General features: G+C 43.2%; 1 protein-coding gene across 1 annotated transcript in view; it reads left to right on the top strand.

Moving 5' to 3' along the window:
- Window positions 1-7,200, top strand: part of SLC2A13 (solute carrier family 2 member 13) — a 133,506-nt gene extending 126,306 nt beyond the window's left edge. The window contains exons 8-10 of the mRNA XM_068166699.1: window positions 895-1,016; window positions 1,147-1,299; window positions 2,277-7,200. Of these exons, the coding sequence (XP_068022800.1) occupies window positions 895-1,016; window positions 1,147-1,299; window positions 2,277-2,503 (502 nt within the window). The 3' untranslated portion in view covers window positions 2,504-7,200. The remainder of the gene's footprint in view (window positions 1-894; window positions 1,017-1,146; window positions 1,300-2,276) is intronic.
- Window positions 7,201-14,710: the final 7,510 nt, after the last annotated feature.

The following is a 14,710-nucleotide window of genomic DNA, read 5'->3' as shown; positions in this document are numbered from 1 at the left end:
TACATCTAAAACTACCACAAGTAGTGTCTGCTTAAGTCTCCTCTCCCAAAAGTACATGGTTTTTCAACTGTAGCACTTGATGTGATTGTAGCTGAAAAGTTTTTCTAGTTACAGTTATCACTTGTTGCAACAGCAACAAGTGCAGCACAAATGCTGCTAATTAAAACAAACAAGCAAACAAAAAACCAAACACCAAAAAATGAAGTTGACACTCTTCCTTTAAAACACGTTAGGTTGTGGGGAGTCAGATGAGCATGCCTGGTACTATACCTTGTCCTTGAAATTTCCACATACTCCTTAGAGTAGATACACAGGCACAGTTTATCTCTGGTCTAATTCCTCTTTTCATTGTCTAGTTATAAAGGCTACCTGCAAAATTATTGCCCTGTGTAGAAAAGAAAGAATGTGCCTCTTTTCCTTATACCTTCATTTGACCTTGGCACACTCCATAGGTATTCCTGATTATACCCAAAGGGTGCAGCCTATCATTAATTTAGTTCATTAGTGACTTAAGGCCTAACTTCAATTTGACTTCACGTCCTTGCATCGTTAGCTCAAAGTTCTGCTGCTGCAGGTTTTTTTAACACTATGTGATATTCATATGAATGACCTTGTTGACTTTGGTATGACCGCTTGTACAGCAAAGACTAGATATGAGGTGAGTATTTAAATTCAGGAATGTTCTGGTGGTTACTCTTCCTAAAACCAGACAAACACATTTCTGAATGTAGAACTTGGTTCAAAGGTCTTGCTAGAAACAGAGATGAAGTTTTTTCATGCAAACTGCACATTTGTCAGCTTTTTGTAAGACATTACAGGCCATGTTTATGTTGAGATGTTACCTGTTTACAGCCCTGAGAATACTTTAATACAAAGTTGTTTGTCATTTTTCAGGTGTTCAAATGAAACAGTATTCAAAAAGGAAGATTTGTTTTGGGCATATAATTTCTGCCCCACACCATACTCTTGGACAGCACTTCTGGGCCTTATTTTGTACTTGGTTTTCTTTGCACCTGGTAAGCAAATGTTTGGTTTTGCATGTAAGTTAAAAAACTATAAAGGTAAAATGGCAAATACTGATGCTACATGTTAAATTGGCTTTTCAGTCCAGCCATTGAACAGATTGATCTTTTGTCTAATTTTTAGGGATGGGTCCTATGCCCTGGACCATCAATTCTGAAATTTACCCTCTTTGGGCTAGAAGTACAGGAAATGCATGTTCTTCTGGAGTCAACTGGGTTTTCAATGTGCTGGTGTCACTGACGTTTCTGCATACAGCTCAATACCTGACATACTATGGTAAGACACAGTGTGCATCCCTATATGCAGTCCATAGATTTTATACTGATTCTGGGACATTTGGTTGGTTTCACTGGGAAATGTCAGCTGTGAAGACTAGAGACCTGATATGGCCTGCCAGGATCATAGTTTGATCCAGCTTTCACAAGAAACATTTCCTTATGCACTTAATGGAGAACCTAGAGAGTTATTTAAACAGAGAAGCTGTAAAAAACGACTTTTGACTTGGTGAAATATGCTGATTCCCACTTAAGGAGACAGCAGCTGCAATTTTCCAGTTTTTGATGGCATCTAAGGCCCCTATCAGATGGTCCTTACAGAGATAGCTGTGTAAGATGTTACTGCCCCAGTCCCAGCTGTTGATTGCATCATGTCTGCAAGAGCTAGTGGAGAGTTTGTCAGATTGCTGCTCAGCCACTCCACTACAAGTCATTTAAATATATTAAGCTGATAGGGAGCTGATGTAACCTTCACATCATTACTAGTAGGGAGCCTTTCAGCTTTGCTTGCCATTCCTTTGAGTCTTCAGTCTAGAAACGTGGCGGGTAAATGTTTGTTGGTCCTATGGTACTTTTTCTGTCCCCCTAGGTAAGGTGGGTGATGAGGAAAAGGTGGGTGACAGGGGGAATGAGCTCTTTCTTACCGCTAATTGTCTCTGCAGAGGACTTTTAAGTAATAATTAGGTGTAAGAGACAAAAGCATTATTTTAATCCTGACAATGTCTGTCTTAATAAAATTTCTCAGTTTAAAGGGTTGTCTTAGTGTGTCCTCCAACATTAACATAAACTAAGAAAGTTTATGACTGCTTTGTGTTATTGAGTGTGCAGTTGTTTAATTGCTGCATATTTTAACAGTGGAATGACTTGCCCAGAATGTGTATTTGCTTCTGTGTGAAATGCAATCGCTACTGTTCATTCGCTCCACTGTAGAACTGTAGAACTTCTCTAACCAATTGTGCATGTTGTTTTGCATTGCAGGAGCCTTCTTCCTCTATGCAGGATTTGCTGCCTTGGGACTGGTTTTCATCTATGGCTGCCTTCCTGAGACTAAAGGGAAAAAACTGGAGGAAATTGAATCTTTGTTTGAAAACAGGCTGTGCTCATGTGGTATGGCAGATTCTGATGAAGGGAGGTATATCGAGTATATTCGTGTGAAGGGAAGTAATTACCATCTTTCTGACAATGATGCTTCTGATGTGGAATAATTTTCAGCTGCTGATATATTTAATCATTTAAAAGCCTTCTGGAGGAAAAGCAGCTCTCTGATGACCTCACTGCACTGCTTCTGGTCTGGTTCTCCTTTCTACTGTCTATTTTTAAATGCCTTCATGTTCAAAAATGCTCCTTTGGGGAGGAAATTTAAAATGCTAGCGTTTTCTTGATGACAAAAAGCAATGGCTTCCAAAAGAGAGATTGAATTCCACAGTTACCTGAATTCACCAAGTGTACACAATTCTGGACCGTCCTGAGGTATTTAGTAAGGAGTACTGTACCAGATCAATAGAGAGGGCAATCCTAGATGATATGGGGTTGTCCTTATCTTCAGTGATGACAAAAAATAAAATAATAGAGTAGCTAATCAGAAAGCAGCCAACATCTCTGGGATCTCCATCCCATAGCAGCCAAGCAATAGCTCTGCTATGGATGACAAATGTGTAAGCTGCTGTAACAGTAGCCACGTAAAAGGTTTAGTGGATTAGGAAAATACAAATATCTGCTATGTCTCTCAGAAGGAGCCTTTCACAAATTTACTATATAAGGATTTCCATTTTTACTTATTTGAGACTACAAGTAGAGATCCACAAACACCCGAGTGGAGGTTTGCTAGGGTGGCATACACCTGCATTACACTGGGTCATCTAAGCCACTGCTGCTCATGAGTACACACTACAGTCAGGAGCTGGTGTTTGTAAGAAAAACTGCCAAAATTAACTACCTGACAGCAGGAGAACAAAACTAAATGTGTGGCCACATGTACAAATGAACTGGTATATATTCATAGGTACAGTGTAGAGGCCTCAGTTTGTTGGGGGGAGTAAGGGGGTTCTTTTTCCTTTTTTGCATTTGAATGTCTGGGTTTATGTCTGGTTTTGAGCACAAAATGTCATTCACTGATAGAAAGAAAAGGAGGGCGAGATTTTGTGCTGCTTAACCTCACAGTGATCATTCCCCCTGCGCCTTTCGCTCATTGCCTTCAGTTTGTCTTACGTGTGCAGAGTAAATGAATCTCAGCACATTTTCCTTCAAATTCCCTTAGTCTTGCTGAGTCCAAAGAGAAATATTAGCAACGAGCAGAAGCCAACATCTTTTATTAATTGCCTTACCACAGCATTGCAAAATTGCCAAGAAAATGCCAGGCACAAGAATCAACTTGGCTGCCTTTAGCTGTCATAATGAAAATATGAATGGTATTTTATTCACCTCCCATGATTCCTTGCCTTGGAAAAATGAGTTTTATGCAGCTACATAAAAATTTTATGGGTTTGTAATTATTTTTATTCTTGCCCTGTCCTCACTGCTTTAAATCTTCAGAGATAGAAGTTTGAAAGCATCAACAATTCAAATTCTTATCTTTGAAACATTTCTTTCATGAAAGAATGGAGATAAGCTCCTCTTTGGGCTGCCTACCCTTCATCTGGTGTTTCTGGAAAGATTTAAGAAGTTGTTGGGTTCATCAGCTTTTATGGATTCACTTTCTGAGCTTTTCTTGGGTTGAAAAATATTTTGAATGGAGGGTTACTACCACAAGTGAGACTGGATATTTGTTCCTAAATTTTTTTTATGGGGTAAGATGGGGTATTGTTGTAAAGAAGTCTGATGTTATGTTAGTTAATCTTCTGTGGGTCAGTTCTTCCTCTCCAGTTGGTGACCTTCAGTGATGAGGTGGTTTTGGGGTGTATTTTGGTTTGTTTGTTGTTGTTTGGGTTTTTTAACTTCTTTAATTGGAGAAATATTTTTGGAAAGAAAACATTTTAAAGCATACTCCTGTGACTTGACTGGGTCAAAAAGGGGAAAGCATAGGGAATCTCAAACAAGTCCTTACTCAGATTGGCTTGACCTTGAACGTTTCCTTGCACGGTGAGAGGGCTGGATTCTCACGCTTTCCGTCTTGCCTCCCCTTTAAGCGCACAATATTTTATGCTTGAAAGCATCAGCTGTTGAAAATGTTCAGGTCTCCAGACCTATCTACAAGTGCACCCACTGCAGGGTGTCTCCATTAGGCTGTCACCTCTTTGAAGCCTTCACTGAAGGTGCAGTACCTGACATGACAAAATACTTGGCACAGAAGGGAACAAAATAGTTTTAAGGGAAAATAGTTTTTTTTCTGAAAGCAAAAAATGGGTATTTAGAGACTTACTTGGAACAGTTTTGTCATCCTGAACAGCCCGTGAATCTGTGTGTAGCTCCTGACCTATGCTCATGTGCTATCCTACATAGTGATAGGTTTAAGAGGGGATTTACTGGCCTTTCAGAAAAGAGACTTAAGGCCACACTTGCTGTTATGTTTGTGAACTTTCCCTTGCTTTATGAGTTTTGCTGGAGCAGGGTGTAAGCCAGGGAGGGTGCCCTTGCACTGGCAACAGTGCTGGTGCTGACCGTATGCTTCATTGCACATATGTCCCCAGGTAGAAGAAACTGCTGCATTTATTTGGCATAACCAAAGCAAAGTCACTGGAAAGATCACTGTCACTAGATCAGCCTCTTCTGTTTTGCAGGCAGTGCTGGGGCTTTTTGGCAGCAGAAGAGCACCTCTCCGTGCCAGCCTCGTTTCACTGACATTCCCCAAAGTGGCACTCAGCTGAGTACAACAGTGGGGTTGTTTCCTCACACGAGTTCGATCTTACTGCAAACAGTTTTCTGAAGGCTGGCATCCCCTACCATCTTGTTGAGGCAAAATGATTGAAACACATGCATTTTATTCATCACTGCTACTGGCTGTGAGGGTGCAAAATATATCGACTTCTTTATTGTCATTCCCCTTTTCCCTCATGCAAAGAAACAAATTGGAGTCTTCCGCTTAGGGTTGCTTTACACAAGACAATGTTCCATACCTGAGAAACACTGAACCTAGTACCAAACATCCTGTGTAATGAAAATGAGATCAAATACTTAAATTTATCTTACTCACTTAGGGTTTTATTTTTAGAATCTGTGAACATTTATAGTGTATGAAGAAAATTAAATAAATGTTTCTATTTTGCAAAGATTTTTTATATTTGTGCATATTTTAAGTTTTCAGAGATTTCGCTAAACGTAGACTTAGTGATGTTCCAGATAAAAGAATAAAAATACAGGGTAGGTGAATAATTCCTTAGAACAGAGTAAGTAGCATAAATAGTATGTCTAAGCACAATATCATTTTATTGAAAGCTTTCTGCAGAAGCTGTGAAATTGTTTCTTCCCTTAATTCAGGTATTCTGTGCATCAGGAGTGCTAGTGTAATCCTGCTGGTAGAGCTGGACAAGCTGACTATACACAACAACTTGAGATCTTTTGAATCTGATGAATCTGACTTTTCGTGTTGTGATCTAACAGCAGGTATAGAAGAAACAAGTCCTGGTACATTTTTAATCTTTTTAAATTTAATCCAGATGCTGTTTGTTCACCATGTTGAAATTCTAAAGTACTGGGGGGCAGGGGTTGAGATAATTTGCCACTTGTTTCTTATCCTCGTTGGTGCTTGATCAAAATAATCTTTTAACAAGAGAAACAAGTGTCTTGTAAAAATAGACATTGAAACAAAGCAAGGGCCCCATCCCTTGGAGGGCTGAAGTTGCATTGTTGTGTGTGTCATGTGTGCACCTTAAACTCTCATACAACTCTCTTGTGAGTTGTAGTGACAGCCCTGTCAGAAATTTTATGAGAGGATGCATCCCCAGTTCCAGTACTGACTTTTTTTGGGTGTGAATTGGCAAATGCAGTGTTTCACTGGTGTAGGAGTTAGGACTGGGAGGGGAGAAGGAAGAAATGATGCTTCAAAAGCCCCATGAAGTCATGCTTCAGTAGAGAGAGGTGTCATAGCCAAAAGGAGCAGTCTCTGATTTTTCTCCCATGTGGGAGGAAGTTGGTGGGACGAGATGACTGGGCTCAGTCCTGTGGATAGGAAGAAGGAGAGGACTGGCAGACTAAGGGGGAGTAAGCACACAAGTGTTCTCTCCCATGCCTATGTGAAGGTGAGAACATGGCAATGGAGTTTGCAAATTGAATACTTTCCTTGGTGAAGTCTCTTTTGCCCTTCGTAGTCACTTAGATTGAGCACTGGGGAGAAGTTTTAACTTTCAGGGACTGCTACAAACCCTGAGTAAGGGCGTTTCTTTTGTCCATGAGGATATTTGATTCAGTCCCACAGGCATGTAGTGGGCGACTGCAAGATAGGCCCTGTACTCTTCTGCTTTATACCCAGCTTTCTACTTCCCAGCATCAACACTCCTCTAACGTGGTCTTCTTGAAATTTACTTGTACTTGCACACGAGGTTTTGTTGGCTGAACATCACTATGCGAGAATGGGGCAGAGTCTTCACAGCATAGAGAGATCTCGAGGTAGGAATTAAGGCAGAAGCAACAGTTTTGCAAAGCACTTTAAAGAGTAAGATACTTGTGCACTTTTTTTCTGAGAGAGACAAACTAACCAAACCCATTCCTCTGCATTGGGAAGAAAATTGAGCTTTGTGTACCAGGCCAGAAGCAGATAATGCCACAGTATGTGCTTTATGGCAAAATGTGTTTTTATTGCGGGTAATATTTACAGCTTACATGTAGCTGCTGCCTATAAAGTGACTCAGTTGTTCTCTGGATTTTAACAAGTCATACTTCTGTGCAAAAATCTTAGTGGTTTTCTATCAATCTTCATCGCCTTGTGTACAGTACAATTAAGCATAATCCACAAAGTGGTCTAGGTTGTGGCAATGTTACAAATGTCAGCACAGTAAAATCTAGATGAACATTATTAAAGAAATATTGTTGTTTGTGATACTGGGGGTTAAAACTCCTTAAAGGCAACTATATAGAGATTTTAAAAGTCTGAGAAAAAATGGCAGTTCTTATCTATTTTGTGTATGTTTTCATATAGAGAAAGAGTTTTTTATGTGCCAATTCCCATCAACTGTAGTGTTTTGTAAATGGGTGTTAATAGTGTTCAGAGCTCTGTATATGAGAATGTACTTTAACCACAATGACCTGTTAGTGTGAACCAGCAGCATGTTTTTAACCTTACTCACACCTCTCCTCAGAGGAGCTCGCTCACAGGCTTTCAGTAGAGTTCACTCAGGCCAGGGGAAGTTTGAGCGGCATCAGGCCTCAAGACTACAGATTCCACCCAAATCCCAGCTTTTTCTCATCGTCCCTAGATGTGTTACATGTGAATGATCTGGCACGTGTAATTATAAAGCTTCAACTCCAGTTCAGTTACATTCCTTGGTTCTGTTGCGATGCAGTTTGTCAGAATCTGGTTGGGCCTTTCATTGCATTTATGTGAGTTAGGGGCATACCGGTGGATTGCGAATGTCATCCACCTACTCCTAAAGGAAGCATCCATTTCTGAAGTGGTGAAAGAAAGGCGAATTTATCTCGCTGCCTTAAATGTCACACACACTTTGGGAGACGACTAAATGTATGACCATGATCAAAACTTCTGCAGGAGAAACTTCATGGATCCTCAGCAGGTGTGAAGTGAGAAGATTGTTTCGTGGTGCTGGGATGCTGTGTTACACCACAGGTCCTGCCTAGTGCATACTTGCCATCTGTTTTATCTTAAGTGCTCAAATAGTCCCCATGAAATTGATTGGAGTATTCATATGCTCGATATGCTCGAGGTGCTCAGTGTCCTGCTGGTCCAGGGCATCGCTTGGAAGCGGCATGAGTCACATCTCTGCTTTCCATCATGAATCTCACGCCCCTACAAAACCATGGACCAGATCTTTCCATGACAAATTCCCTGTAGAAATTAGAGAGATTACTAGAGACCAAGTTGATAGTCTTTGTTCCGTGCTGAATAAGAACGTGCACATGGTGCCGTCAAGGCATACTGTGATCTCCGAGCACGTGTTACAGTATTCAGTACAAAACAGGGTTTGGCAAAACTCGCGATTGGGCGGTTCGAGTTGTTTCTTAACCATGTCAATCATGTGCCATTTCCTTTTGCAACCAGTCAAGCCTATAATGTATGAAAGTGTTGTATGTTTTCTGAAACTTAAGTGATGTAAAATTATTTAATTGACTTCTGTTCTGATTGCTTTATGAAGTTTGGTCTTTACATAAAAATAAATATCTTCAAAGAATTGTCAGTGCCAGAAGTGTAAATGAACAAAATAAAAGGTGAGATAATTACAGAGTCTTTCTCAATGTTTTCTTTGTTCAGGTATTTGTGTCATCTTTTACAGCTGCAAAATTGCATTGCTCAGGAAAATGAGCTAAAGTAGCCCATAGGCTTGCCTGAAGTAAGTGAAGGGTAAGTAAGAATAACTCTGAATTTGATCTTGATATGGTATGTTTCAAATCAGAGAGGGATTCTGTGATGATGGGACACCAGACAAGTGTTCCTTCCTTCCTAGAGGATTTGTTAAAAAGAGGAATGCAGCTGTGCAGAGCCAGCAACTCTCCCAATGTCCCCCCATGGGTTTTCCACACAGACTAGTTTGTGACAGCAGTTTATACCTTCAGGCTTAATTATGGACTGGGGAAAGATCAGAAATTGCTATTTGCTAATTGGGAAATATCCTAACTCTGTGTGTTTTATTAAAAAAGTTCCTTAACTAGTTTGATGGTTAACGAAGAGCAGCACAACCGTGGCTGTGCTGTGCTGGGAACTGCCCTCCCTGTGCTCCTCAGTGTGGCAGAGGAACTGCAGCTGCCTGACCCAATGAAAATTGGTCCTGTTACCTCCACCTCCTGCAGGTACCATGATTGAATTCTTGTGAGCTCCAGAGTTGTCTCTGTCTGAACTGTGGCCTTTTTTCTGGGATACAGAGAAATCACAGCAGGCAGCAGTGCAGCTGATGGGGAGACTGGCAGCAGGAAACTGTGACACTTATCTCCCAGAGGGGAGAGGGTAAGCTAATAATTGTGCACTGACAGGTTATGTTTTTAGGGTTCTGGCTGATAGTGATTATACAGGTGATGAGTGGCTGTGGTTCAGATTACTTGTCACCAAAATCACATGGCAGCTTTGTGGGATAATGAAAAGCTGTCAAACACTCAATTTTTTTGCTTTCTTCTATTTCCCGCTGCCCCAGCTGTTACCACAAAACAACTACTGATGGATTGGTTTCTGCCAAATGGATTCTGTCATCTGCAGAATCAAACTGCAGACAGTAGCAGTGCTCACTCCCAAATCTTAGTGCATCTTCAGGATCAGACTCCTCAGGCACCAAAGCTGGGTGGTGCTGCATCTGAATCACAGCTGGCTGTGCAATATTGTGTGCCCTTTGCTTTTTGCCTGGCATAAAGTGCTGACTGTCAAGGCTTTTCCAGTTTGTAGGAAGTAGGTGAGGAAGTTACAGGCAAGTGTAAAAAAAGAAAAAAGTTCTCTGATCTCACTTGTGCCCAGTGAGTTGCACTGGACTGGTCAAAGAGACCTGCCAGTGACCATCCCCTGAACAAGCGTTCCTCCAGCTCCTGATGCCCATGCAGAACTCCCTGCACAATTGTACTTGGGCTCTTCAGCTGTTGCACTTTGAGCACATTGCTTGACCCAAAATGAATGATATCTCATCCTTTCTTCTGATAGAACCAGCTGATCAAGCAACCATCTGAAATCCGTGGCAATATAGTCACTTTGGGGTGCATTTTGTTCAGATGAACCCAACTGCTGATCATTTGTTTGTTGCCTCTCTCAGTGTCGCTCCTTACTATGTTCCTGATTTTGTGTTACTGGCATAGTTCATCATCACCCCCAGATCCCTGATGGAAAGAGTCCTCCACTCTCCCAAGGAAGAGGCACTCAGTGCTGCTGCAGTGGGCATGGGTGCCCTGAGGGGGGAGAATGGTGGATGTCCTGGAACATGAGAAGGGACAGTAGTGCAGCACAGGCACCCAGCATGCCCAACCCCCACAGTAAGGCACATGAAACGGCCTGGTTCAGACACCACCAAGCAACACATGAAGTGTGTGTGGTGAACAGGGTGCTGTAGTGAGCAAGGTACTGTAGCACAGCTGATCTGCATTTGTGTTTGTGCTGTTCTCCACAATTATATCCTAGTTTCTATTACAAAGCTTGGGGCTAATGCCACCCCTCCTGACATGTCCTACATGTCTCACCATTCCTCTTGGACACTGCTGTGGTGATTGCATTCCCACCCCTACAGCCTTTCCTTTTTCTCAAAGCCATTTTCACAGATGAGGCTGGTAAGACCTTTGATCCCAAACCAGCTGTCACCAAATCCTGTGTTCAGATTGTCCACCTGAATCCTTCACTCAGTGTCACTTAGTGTCGCTAAAACTGCAGAAGGGGAGGTCATTGGCAGTCATATAATGGGCCATCCTGCAAATACCAGATGATTTCTCTGTCTCCAAAGTAGCAGCCATGACCTGCAGCAAGTGGCCAAATCCTGCTGGGAGGTGATGGTTTGGAGTAAAGCCTTGCTGTGAAATTGGGGTTTATTTTAAATCTTTTCATGGCATGATGGCTTCAAAACCAATCTCACTGCTCCTGACAAGTTCCTTTGTTTTGTCCAGGATGCCTGGCACAACAGTGTGCCCTGTCACAAGATGTGACTGCAGTCAGAACCAGTCTCTGATGCTACATGGCTTCCCCACTGCTTTCCCTGGCATTTATAGTTTCATAGTTTCATAGTTTCATTCAGGGTTGGAAGGGACCACAAGGATCATCTAGTTCCAACCCCCCTGCCATGGGCAGGGACACCCCACACTAGATCAGGCTGGACAGAGCCTCATCCAGCCTGCTCTTAAACACCCCCAGGGACGGGGCCTCGACCACCCCCCTGGACAACCCATTCCAGGGTCTCACCACTCTCATGGTGAAGAACCTCCTCCTCACATCCAGCCTGAATCTCCCCACCTCCAACTTCATTCCATTCCCCCTAGTCCTATCACTACCTGAGATCCTGAGAAGTCCTTCCCCAGCCTTCCTGTAGGCCCCCTTCAGATACTGGAAGGCCACAATTAGGTCACCTCGGAGCCTTCTCTTCTGCAGACTGAACAGTCCCAACTCCTTCAGTCTGTCCTCATAGGAGAGGTGCTCCAGCCCTCTGATCATCCTCGTGGCCCTTCTCTGGACACGTTCCAGCACCTCCACATCCCTCTTGTAATAGGGGCTCCAGAACTGGACACAGTACTCCAGGTGGGGTCTCACCAGGGCTGAGTAGAGGGGGAGGATCACCTCCCTCGACCTGCTAGCCACACTTCTCCTGATGCAGCCCAGGATCTGATTGGCTTTGTGGGCTGCAAGTGCACACTGAGAGCTCATGTTGAGCTTTTTGTCCACCAGCACCCCCAAGTCTCTCTCCTCAGGGCTACCCTCCAGCCAGTCACTGCCCAGCCTGTATTTGTGCCTGGGATTGCCTCGACCCAGATGCAGGACCCTGCACTTGCTCTTATTGAACTTCATGAGGTTGGCCTGTGCCCACCTCTCCAGCCTGTCAAGGTCCCTCTGGATGGCCTCCCTTCCCTCCAGCGTGTCTGCTGCACCACACAGCTTGGTGTCATCAGCAAACTTGCTGAGGGTGCACTCAATGCCACTGTCCATGTCCCCCACAAAGATGTTGAATAAGACAGGTCCCAGGACTGATCCCTGAGGGACTCCGCTTGTCACTGGCCTCCACTGGGACATGGAGCCATTGACAGCCACTCTTTGGGTGCGACCATCAAGCCAGTTCCTTATCCATCTAGTGGTCCACCCATCAAACCCATGTGTCACCAGTTTGGAGACCAGGATGTGGTGTGGGACAGTGTCAAAGGCTTTGCTCAGGTCCAGGTAAATGACATCAGTTGCTCGCCCCTCATCTATTAATTTTGTCACCTGCTCATAGAAGGCCACCAGGTTGGTCAGGCAGGATTTGCCCTTGGCAAAGCCATGCTGACTGCTCCCAATCACCTCTTCACTATTCTTTTGAGCGAGTAGTGACTCCAGGAGGATCTGTTCCATGATCTTTCCAGGCACAGAGGTGAGACTGACTGGCCTGTAGTTCCCTGGTTCCTCCTTCTTGCCCTTTTTGAAGATGGGGGCAATGTTTCCCCTTTTCCAGTCTGTGGGGACTTCACCAGACTGCCAGGACTTTTGAAATATAATAGAGAGGGGTTTAGCAACCTCATCTGCCAGTTCTCTCAGTACCCGTGGGTGTAACCCGTCGGGTCCCATGGACTTGAACACTTTCAGGTTCTTCAGATGATCACGAACCTGATCTGCACTTACAATGGGCAGTTCTTCCTCCCTGTCCCTGGCTTTGACTTCCATAACATCAGGAGTGTATTTAGGTACTCATAGCTCCCAGGCTGACAGGGTGGATTAATAGTGTCAACTACTGAAGTATCAGCTGAAGAAAGCACAGTCTGAGGCTCCCTCTGATAGAGGAGAGATCCCTATTAAACTAAACTTAGTCACGCACCCCTGAGCAGAGGGGGAGAGTGGTGCTGCAATAAGGAGAAAGCACAATTCTCTTCTAATGCAATAATAGTAAGGTAAATACTTTAAAATGTTTCTGTAGTGGCTGACAAGAGGATGCTGCTTATTCATCATCTCTGGCAGTATACAAAAAGCTACAAAGAGTTTTGTTTCTTCCAAGTGCTTTGCAATTACAGGTAAAAATTGTTAAGGTAATTGGATTCTATATGCTCTCTTACAAAGGCTTCGGAACACAATTATCTACAGTGACTGATATATCCCATGTGGAGAATTATTGCATTAGTGACATGTATGCAGCTCTTACATGCAGCCAGTGAGAAAATGTGTCTTGCACTGAGCTGTGTCATTTCAGTCCTTACTGGGAAATGGTGCCATCTAGGCTGCAACCAGATTGGTTTTGAGAGTTCCTATACTAGTGGCTGAAGTGAAAATAAGATATACCTACTGGAAGGCTCTCAGTTATGAGACATAACAGTAAAGAGGTATTGTTCATTCACATCCATAGGGTGCAACTGGAGCTCTTTTCTCAGTTCTCACCTGCATTGTTTCTCTCATAGGTTCACAGGAGCAGACTGGGAACATGTCCCACTCAGAGGCAGGCTCTGCAGACCAGGAGCATCTGCCTGAACTAGGTTTCTCTGGAAAGCAAAGCAAAATTTCCAAGTCCCAGTCCTGACAGAAATCAGGAGCATAACTTCCATTAGAAGTTAGTGGCAGTTTACCATGGGCTGGGTCCTTCAGCATCTCTCTAAGCACATCCACCAGAGGACAATCTGGCCACGTGGGAATTTTACATCTGCCAATCTAATAACCACCCCTCAAACCTAAGGTGTGCAGTGCTGGGGTCTTTAGCTGTAACATGCTGTTCACTAGCCTCTGCCACAGCATATTGCAGGATGCTGGCAGACCAAGCAAGCTGTAATGGTGTCAGCTGTGGGGAGGGCCATGGGGCTGGATGCATGCCACTGGAAAGGCTGATGGGTATGCACTGGGCACAGGAGACTGCTGGGAAAGAACATGCCTTAGAGATACCCTAATTCAGGCCACCAGGGCTGCTACTGGTGTGGCACAATCTGAATGGGCTTCATAACACTGAATGCAAACCACCAATAATGGCTGAGCTTCCAGCAAACCATAGCTGTTGAAGTAAATTGTAGCTCCTGTGAAGATGATGAACATTGCCGTTTCAGGTGAAAAAATTACCAAGGAGGTCACTATGACAATAAATTGAGGTAACCTAAGAAAAGAAAATCTGCTTATGCCAAGCCTTAGGAATCAGACAGTGAGTTGGCTAAATGTTACCCATTTCAGAAATCCAGCTGTGCAAACCACTTCCCATGTGTGCAATTTATATACACAAAGGACAATGCTATTTTCTTCCAAGTCCAGAAAAGTTCATTGAAATTTCCAAGATGCTATTTTTAAAATGGCATAGCCATAAACTTGCAAACTATCAAGTAATAAACACCTTTGTAAAAATGGCTCTTAACTTCAGCAATGAAAGCCAGCAGAAAACACAGGCACTGGTTCAGTGAGGAGAACAAAAAGAAGGGCAGTGGGTCTCACGTGGGCTGAGTGACATACATCCCTTCATCTGCAAAACTTTCTATTACAAAATGTAGAAATAAAAGAAGCCAATCTGGTAGGAATAAGTGGAGAGAATATTTTGAGAGCTGTCTCCAAGGGAGAAATCACCACATAGTAACCATGTAAAAGGAAATCTCCTCTGTTCTTTAAGGAATAGCTTATGCATAAGCTCCTTTGTAATGAACAGGATCCCTGCACACAGTCAGCTCACTAACACTGTTTTATACACACATCCTTTTATACACAC

Source organism: Melanerpes formicivorus, unplaced genomic scaffold, assembly GCF_026170545.1.
Source record: "Melanerpes formicivorus ecotype bairdi unplaced genomic scaffold, bMelFor1.0.p_v2 SCAF_3, whole genome shotgun sequence".
Classification (NCBI taxonomy): domain Eukaryota; kingdom Metazoa; phylum Chordata; class Aves; order Piciformes; family Picidae; genus Melanerpes; species Melanerpes formicivorus.
This window is presented reverse-complemented; position numbering and strand designations above follow the sequence as displayed.